This window comes from Rhincodon typus, chromosome 10 (genome assembly GCF_021869965.1).
Source record: "Rhincodon typus isolate 14 chromosome 10, sRhiTyp1.1, whole genome shotgun sequence".
Classification (NCBI taxonomy): Eukaryota; Metazoa; Chordata; class Chondrichthyes; order Orectolobiformes; family Rhincodontidae; genus Rhincodon; species Rhincodon typus.
Window position 1 is genome coordinate 21,259,529 of NC_063341.1, and position 9,280 is coordinate 21,268,808.

Genomic DNA, 9,280 nt, shown 5'->3' on the forward strand with positions numbered 1-9,280 from the left:
AGGTTGTATCAGTTTACCATATTTTGTTTTTCTGTAATGTTGACTGACTCCAGCACGTGCAGTTCTTGCTACCTAACAGTATTTACTAGTTTGCAGAGTATTAACATTTTGTTTGTGTTTGGATTACAGAAAAACAAAATATGGTAAACTGATACAACCTTCAAGACTGTTTAAAATATTTTCCTCACCATTTTCAACTTTGCTTTTTGGATGGGGTCCACTGAAAGCCAGAAACTTGCCACTGATGATCCAGTTAATATCACCATTTTCTACACGCTGCAGAGAAGAAATGCTCATCACGAACAAGACTTAGGTGATGTCACTTAGAGACTTAAAAGTTCTCAAGTCTTTCATGTGAGAAAAACAAATGCGGCTGAAGGTACACATTTATGTACTTTGGGAACTGTGCCCTTTCCCTATATTTCCCACATGCTCAACCTTCAGCAGCCAGAAATGAATAGCTACACTGGTTATGATGTCCAAAGAATTTATGATCAATGAGGTACGGATTGGAGAAAACAGATCACAGGGAGGCATGTGGAAGCAATGTGGATGTGAATAAAGCTTATGACCAATAAAGCTTATGAGCAAAATATTTGTGTAGGAGGGAAAAAAAAACGAGAAAAGGTCAGGAGATTACCCAGAATGAAACAAAGTTATCCCCGCTACATAACACCTCCTTTAGTAAATTACACCCACCATACAATCTACCTGTTATCTCCAACATACGAAGTGCAATTAATTTTCCACAGTAATAGAACTACAATTATTCAAAGTACACAACAGTTTGGGGGGCAGGCGAGGAAGGGGAGAACTTGCCTCATAGTGCTCATATTCATCCACATCAAATTTTTCAAAATTTAGAAAGCCATGTTGGAGGGCCTGAAAAATAGTTTACATAAATCAAACATTTTCAAATAATTTGTGCTATGTATAATAAATCAAAAATAATTTAGACAGTTTTAAAATCTAAAAGCACTCTGCCTCTAACTTAAACTTATTTGAAAAGACAGCAATGCGCCGGCATCTCCGGGCACTACAATCAAGCCTACCCCAGCTCAGACCCTCCTTCTCCCAGACCTGCAAAGGACCGCTCCTGTTTTTTATTCTTCCTCGACTCCATTTTCTCCCCCTTGGTCCAGGAACTCCCTACCTACGTCCGTGACACCACCCACGCCCTCCACCTCCTCCAGAACTTCCAATTCCCCGGTCCCCAACACCTCATCTTTACCATGGACGTCCAGTCTCTATATACCTGCATTCCCCATACAGATGGCCTAAAGGCCCTCCGCTTCTTCTTGTCCCGCAGGCCTGACCAGTCCCCCTCCACTGACACCCTCATCCGTTCAGCCGAACTTGTCGTCACCCTCAACAACTTCTCTTTCAATTCCTCCCACTTCCTACAGACAAAGGCGGTGGCCATGGGTACCTGCATGGGCCCAAGCTATGCCTGCCTCTTTGTAGGTTACGTGGAACAATCCCTCTTCCGTACCTACACTGGCCCTAAACCCCACGAGGAGCTCGAATAGTTCATCAACTTCACCAACACCTTCCACCCCAACCTTAAGTTCACCTGGACCATCTCCAATACCTCTTCCTGGACCTCTCTGTCTCCATCTCTGGCAACCACCTAGAAACCGATATCCATTTCAAGTCCACCGACTCCCACAGCAACCGAGAATACACCTCCACCCACCCACCTTCCTGCAAAAATGCCATCCCCTATTCCCAATTCCTTCGCCTCCGCCGCATCTGCTCCCAGGATGAGGCATTCCACTCCCGTACATCTCAGATGTCCTCCTTTCTCAAGGACTGCAACATCCCCCCCTCAGTGGTTGAGAACACCCTCGACCGTGTCTCCCGCTTTTCCTGCAACTCATCCCTCACATCCCCTCCCCGCAACAACAACCAAAACAGAATGCCCCTCGTCCTCACGTACCACCCCACCAACCTCCGGATCCAACGCATCATCCTCTGACACTTCCGCCATCTGCAATCCAACCCCACCAAAGACATTTTTCCCTCCCCACCCTTATCTGCTTTCCGGAGGAACCACTCTCTCCTGGACTCCCTTGTCCGCTCCACACTCCCCTCCAGCCCCACCACACCCGGCACTTTTCCCTGCAACTGCAGGAAGTGCTACACCTGCCCCTACACCTTCCCCCTCACCCCCATCCCAGGCCCCAAGAAGACTTTCCACATCAAGCAGATGTTCACCTGCTAATGTGGTATACTGCATCCGCTGTTCCTATTGTGGCCTCCTCTACATCAGGGAAACCAAGAGGAGGCTTGGAGACCGCTTTGCAGAACACCTACGCTCAGTTCGCAATAAACAACTGCGCCTCCCAGTCACGAACCATTTCAACTCCCCCCTCCCATTCCTCAGACAACATGTCCATCCTGGGCCTCCTGCAGTGCCACAACGATGTTACCCGAAGGTTGCAGGAACAGCAACTCATAATCCGCTTGGGAACCCTGCAGCCCAATGGTATCAATGTGGACTTCACAAGCTTCAAAATCTCCCCTCCCCCTACCGCATCCCAAAACCAGTCCAGCTCGTCCCCGCCTCCCTAACCGGTCCTTCCTCCCACCTATCCCCTCCTCCTACCTCAAGCCCCACTTCCATCTCCTATCTACTAACCTCATCCCGCCCCCTTGACTTGTCCGTCCTCCCTGGACTGACCTATCTCCTCCCTACATACACTCACCTCTACTGGCTCCATCCCTGCCTGTTTGACCTGTCTGTCTCCTCTCCACCTATCTTCTCCTCTATCCATCTTCTTCCTGCCTCCCCCTCTCTCCCTATTTATTTCAGAACCCCCTTCCCCTCCCCCATTTCTGAAGAAGGGTCTAGGCCCGAAATGTCAGCCTTCCTGCTCCTCGGCCTGCTGTGTTCATCTAGCTCTACACCTTGTTATCTCATCACCTATCTGGTTGGCTCTTAATCTTTTGAATAATATGCATCTTTCAAGCACATTGGGAAAATTTCCCACGTTTAAAGGAAAAACACAGTGTATGGAAATAATGTCATAGAATTTCAGAGAGGTGTTTGTATAATTGTTCTCATACTGTCACAACAAAGTTTTAGGTTATAGGCTAATGTGAAACTTTTGATCTTCTAGTACTATTTAAGATACACAGAGACAAGATACTTCAGCTCCAGAAGTTCCAATGTTCAGAGGACCACAATATGCACAGTTGGGGGATAGAGGCCACAGGTCAGAGGGTCAGAAGGCAGGGAGCCGGATCAACAGAAAACAAAAAGGTAGTGCAAGTAGAAATTTTTTTTTAAAACTATTTTTACGTTTCTTGGATTTACCATACAGGAATTGACCAATGTAAACACTTCAATTTACAGGGTATAATTTGAATATGAAAAACTGTACAGAATTTAGCTCGAGTTTTAACACCGATTCCGGTAGAAACCTACGTTTTACTTAAGGTTGTGATTTTCTGAAACACAGACAGAAATTTAAGTGAGAATTTCTTGTGCAGTTTCCCGAAGTTTTCTGTATGCTTTCATGGATCATAGGAGACTTATCCCCATTTGTCCTTAAATAATGGAGGCTGGAGGCATGCATTGATGATTCACATTGGCTGTCCATTATCTGGATGGACTAGTTAAGTTCATTTATTTGTAAAAATATGTGAAAAAAGGACATGAAAATATCGATTGTAGCTGGAACGTAGCAAGCTTAATAGTGAAAAAGAGAATCCTCATGACCTCTAGGGCTTGTTTTCATATTAACAATGGGAACCGACAGTCCTATGGCATGTTACCTCACTCATGCGTGAGGCAAGACAGGAATCACACCAATTACAAGTTTCATATTAACCTGGAGTGAAGATAGAGGGATTTGTCGAGTAAAAGAGAAAGATTTGAACTTTTCCAAGTTCAGAGAAAAAACACTTTTGAAACTGAAATCTATTCAAATTCCTGGTACATAGTGTTCACTTACTGCTAAAAACTGAATTGTTTACGAAATGCTTACTTACATCATTGTCTCTTTCTGAATGCAAGTTATTTACATCATGACATTTATGAAAAACAAAAACAAAGTGTAATTAAAAGCTGCCAATGTTTGAATGGATGGACCGCTTACCTGATTAATTGCATGCAAACAATCTAGAATGGTTAGGTGATATGTGGAGTTTCCAAAGGAGGCATCTCTACAAAATAAAATTTAGCAAAATTAATTTATCAACAAAATATCATTTTACTGCAGGAAGAGTTGGGATTCAAAATGGACAGTTATAGTTGACAGAGGAAATATTAAGATATGCAGCTAAGCTTATTCAATATCAGTTGCTAAAAATTACAAGTTAATAGCAAAGCAGGGTATAAATTCTGAACTTCAATACATTTTAATGACTTAATAGGCAAATGCAACACAGGATTCAGTACTGATTTAGACAAATTATAAATGTCTTGCATTCAACAAAAAAATAATCAGTTCCATGAGTTAATCATGGGTATGGTTCACTGGCTACAACAATAATCAGTTAGGATTCCCTGATCACTCTCCGGGCTGGGTCTGAGTGAGATGCTCTTCGGAGGGTTGGTGTGGACTCAATGGGCCTAATGGCCTGCCTCCATGCTGTAGGGATTCTACCAATCTATGAAAAGACTTCAAGGTTTCATGATATTTTCTCCCCATGAGACATTCATTACCTTCAGGTGAGGGAAGATGGAAGAACAAAAATATTCCAAATTGCAACCTAAGTGCAAAATTTAAATAAATCCACTACAACTAAAGCAGTAAAACAAGATCAAACGTAGCAGACACTGTGAAAATCTGAAATAAAAACAAAGTGCTGAAAATACTACACAGACCTGGAAGCATCTGCAGAGTGAGAAACAGTTAAATGCTTCAAGTCAAATAAGACCTCCCTTCAATCTAAAAGAAGACAGAAAAAAAACTGCAGATGCTGAAAGTCAGAGACAAAACCAAATTGCTGGAAAATCTCAGCAGGTTTGGCTGCACCTGTGGTCAGAAAGCAGAGTCAATATTTCGGGTCCAGTGACCCTTCTTCAGAACGCTAAAGAACTCACATTCAACTCGAAATGTTAACTAAGCATTTTCAACACTGTTATTACTATAACCAACACCACATTTGTTGCATGCCTGACATTATAGAGTCCATTACAAACAAAAGTCACAGAATCACAAAAGTATGTTGCAGAAGGAGGCCATTCGGCCCACTGTCTGCATCAGCTCTCTGAATAAGCATCGTATTCGAGTGCCATTCTCCTGAATATCCCCCCATATTCTTCCACATTGGATGATTATTTAACTAGAAATAATGTCCTTGAATACCTCGATTACACCTGCCCCTGCCAAACTTCCAGACGGTGCGTCCCGGATTTAAACCGCTCATCATGTGAAAAGTTTCTCTCTTATCTCACATTTGCTTCTTTTACAATTTACTATAGATCTGTGCTCTTTCGGTATTGATCTTTTTACACGCATAAACAGTTTTTCTCCTATCTGGTCTACCCAATCCCCTCATGTTTTTGAAAACTTGTATCATATCGCTTCGGAGTTGCCAATCTCTCCAATCTATCCTCATAATTGAAGTCTCTCATCCCTGGAACTAATTTTGTTAACCTCTTCTGCACTTACTCTAATGGGTTCACATCCTTACTACACAGAGGCACCCAGAATTGTACGCAATATTCCAGTTGAGGTCTAACAACAGAGCAATCAACCCAATTCTGAAATTGATAAACAAATACGTTAACAATTATTAAAATTAGACTATTTGGCAAATTGGAGCAATACATGTTAAACTGCAGGCTAGATTATCAACCAAACATCAAGAGCATATTCTGGACTGATCTGGGTGCAAGGCTTAAATGAGACCGATGGGAAATTGAATAGTTTTACCTCAAAATAATTTATGCCTTGGCTAAATTTTGCCCTGTGGGGTAACATCTTAAGACAAACATTTTGACTTCATATGCAATTTGGGTTGTAGATCATAGAGATAGAGATATCAATGCCATAGATTAACAATTAGAATGTGCACTCATGATAGTAGTTTGGTAGTAGAAAATTTAGGGAATTGTTAAAAATAAACATTTTGTCAAAAGCTCTTCATCTTGCACTCATCAGGATAATAAATATCAAAGTAGATGTAAAACATGTATGCTGCGTGAGACAGAAGTAGTGCTGATTGCTTGGCAACTGGAATCTGATAGAGGCACTGCCATGGGTAATCCCATGGGTAACCAGTCAATACTGACTGATAGTTAACTGCCAAGCCTTGTTTAAATTTTATACAAGGCACATTGACTGAGTCTTAGATACGTACAGCACAGAAACAGACCATTCCATCCAACTTGTCCATGCTGACCAGACACACTAAATTAATTCAGTCCCATTTGCTAGCATTTGGCCCATATCTCTCTAAACCCTTCCTACTCATATACCCATCCAGATGCCTTTTGAAAATGTTGTAATTCGACCAGTTCCACCCTTAGGTCCGTTTTAAAATCTTTCCCTTCTCACGTTAAACCTATGCCCTCTAGTTTTGAACTCTCCTATCCTGGGCTATTCACCTTATCCATGCCCCTCGATTTCATAAATCTCGATAAAGGTCACCCCTCAGCTTCCGACGCTCCAGGGAAAATAATCCCTGCCTGTTCAGTCTCTCCCTATAGCTCAAATCCTCCAACCCGGGCATCATCCTTGGAAATCTTTTCTGAACCCTTTCAAGTTTCACAACATCTTTCCTATAGCAGGGAGACCAGAATTGAACATGGTATTCCAAAAGTGGCCTCAACAATGTCTCGTACAGCCGCAACATGACCTCCCAATCCCTATAATCAATACACTGGTTGAGTATTACCTGAAAAATGAACCAGAGAATGCCTATCACTTATTTTATTATGCTGAAACAAGTGTAGTGTGTGGACATGTTCTTTCAGTTCAGTATTGCAGCAATACTTAGGACAGTATTAAATATTCAATGGTTACAAAAATTAATCTTAAAAATTATGTTTTTTAAACAATCTCACCAAAATATTCTGTTCACATACTTCACATCTTCAATTATTTAATTTTTTCAATGGTCACCAACCTACCAAATATGCCAGGAGTTTACTACAGGGCAAAGAAAGGAGATAGGCCAAAGTATATTTCAGCCAGAACTGGAGATCAAACCTGTTGATGTTATTCTGAAGTACACAATAACCATCTAGTTGATTGAGCTAATAGCCCTTACATTTTAAAGTGGGTCTCATATGCTAATGTAAAGACAAATGTTACATAGCAAAATTACTTTGAACTCTGAAAACTACGCAATATCTAGTACTCGCCAATTTTATGAATCAATTTAGGAACCACAAACAAAAAGAGATTTTAAAAAACAGGTTTTGGATATTTTACTTTACACATGAATTACGAGAAGTAAATCATTCAGCTTGTTAGTCTGCCTGCCATTCAGGGGCTGACCTGCCCCTGTCTCAATTCTTTTTCATGCCAACTCATCCTAACCCTCAACTCCATATATTTAAAAACAAAAACTACCTCTTTAATTCCTTTCGGTGATCTAGCATCCACAATTCTTTAGGGCACAGAATTCCAGATGTTTGCTACTCTCTGGAAGAAGAGATTCCTTTGCATCTCAATTTTGAATTAGTGTCCCCTTATTCTGCAACTGTGCCTCTAGTTCGAGATGCCCCCACTGGTGGAAAAAATCTTCTCAACATTTACCCTGTCAAGGCCTTTCAGATACTGGTATGTTCCAATAAGGTCACCCTTCATTTGTCTAAACGGTAATGCATAAAGCCCTAACCTAACATGGCTATTCCACAATTCCACTCAAACCAATTCTACATTATAATCTATTTCACCTATATCACCACTAACCATCACATCAATATCTTTACTGTCAAAGCTACCCAGCTTCTTTTCCTTTTTGTCTATTCTTCTGGAACATCAGATACAATTAAATATCGGGTTCCCAGTCTTGGTCACACTATAACTATGTCTGTGTAATTGCTATCACGTCATAGTCACTTATTCAAATTCATGCTGGTCAACTTATCACTCCTTTTTCACAAATTATGAGTACAAAGAGCCTTAAGCTTTGACTTTTAACCATTATTGCTTACTCGGATTCTGTGCACTCATGTCTATTTTACATTTCTTCCTGTTACACAATTATTGTTTGCGTCTTCACTACCTTGAACCTCTGCTCTCAATCCTTTTTGAATATTTAAACTTCTCTTCAATTGAACCCTCCTCCTAATTAGTCGTAGATAGGGCTATAAACTAAGGCAGCAGAAATAAGTGAAGGACTAGCAATTTGGGCTGAACAGACATAACTGGAGAGACCAGGTACTTCATGTAGTGAGATAAAGGAAACACAGTCATACGGAATAAAATGAATTTGAGAAGGAGGGAAAAATGAAAAACCTGGAAAAGGAAGTCCGAAGAACAATAGAAATTTAAGAACAGGAAAGGGAGCTGGAATAGAAAAAGGACGGCAATGGAAATGAGCAGAAGCGGAGACACCCTTAGACTTACAGATGGAGAATGGACAACTGTTCATCAGATAGTAGTACTGCCTAGATGCCCTGAGGTGACGTTGTGAGTACTACTTGAAAGTCTGAGGGCAGAACGTGCAGGAATACAGAAAACTCAACCATCAATAAACAGGCATTTTACCCAGCCAAAACTTCAGAAGGATATTGTGCAGTACTATAAAACCAGATCATACAAGAAAACACCAACATATAATCAAACCAGCATCTTTAGCACCTATATCAGTGTTTGAATATCTAGTCAGATATTAGAAAAGTGGGCCATTACTCAAAACTGAGGCAGGATATCAATACATCTTTAAAATTCTGAATATGACAAACCCACTTCACAGAGGGGCATTCCTTTGAGGACAACTGCTTTGTCCAAAGAAGGACTGTTGCAGAATTGATGGATAAATTCCAACTAAGAGAACAAAGATCAGGTAGAAATCAGTAAGTGGATATATGAAGAATTATGAGAATTTTTGTGTGGTCTCCAAAGTACCATGTTTGTGCACCCAACAGTCCAACAAAGACAACAGGTTTGAACATAGTCAACCTAGAGGGGAAAGGAAGCCTAATGATACAGAATTAAACAAAGACAGACTAGAAACACTTGGTTTAAATTTATAGCCTATCTACAGTTAGTAAACCTAAACCATTGTGGCAAAGAAAATACACTAATTTATTTGTATCCTTTGGACAGGTAGGAAAATAGATCAGGTAGGAAAATAGATCAGGTAGGAAAAT

The 9,280-nt window shown here is 40.9% G+C and overlaps 1 protein-coding gene across 1 annotated transcript in view; it reads right to left on the reverse strand.

Moving 5' to 3' along the window:
- LOC109923255 (dual specificity protein phosphatase CDC14A-like) overlaps positions 1 to 9,280 on the reverse strand; it is a 58,104-nt gene that overhangs the window by 41,350 nt on the left and 7,474 nt on the right. Inside the window, exons 3-5 of the mRNA XM_048602059.1 lie at positions 4,104 to 4,170; positions 820 to 882; positions 189 to 276 (exon numbers count right to left, since the gene is read on the reverse strand). Coding sequence (XP_048458016.1) covers positions 189 to 276; positions 820 to 882; positions 4,104 to 4,170 — 218 coding nt within the window. The remainder of the gene's footprint in view (positions 1 to 188; positions 277 to 819; positions 883 to 4,103; positions 4,171 to 9,280) is intronic.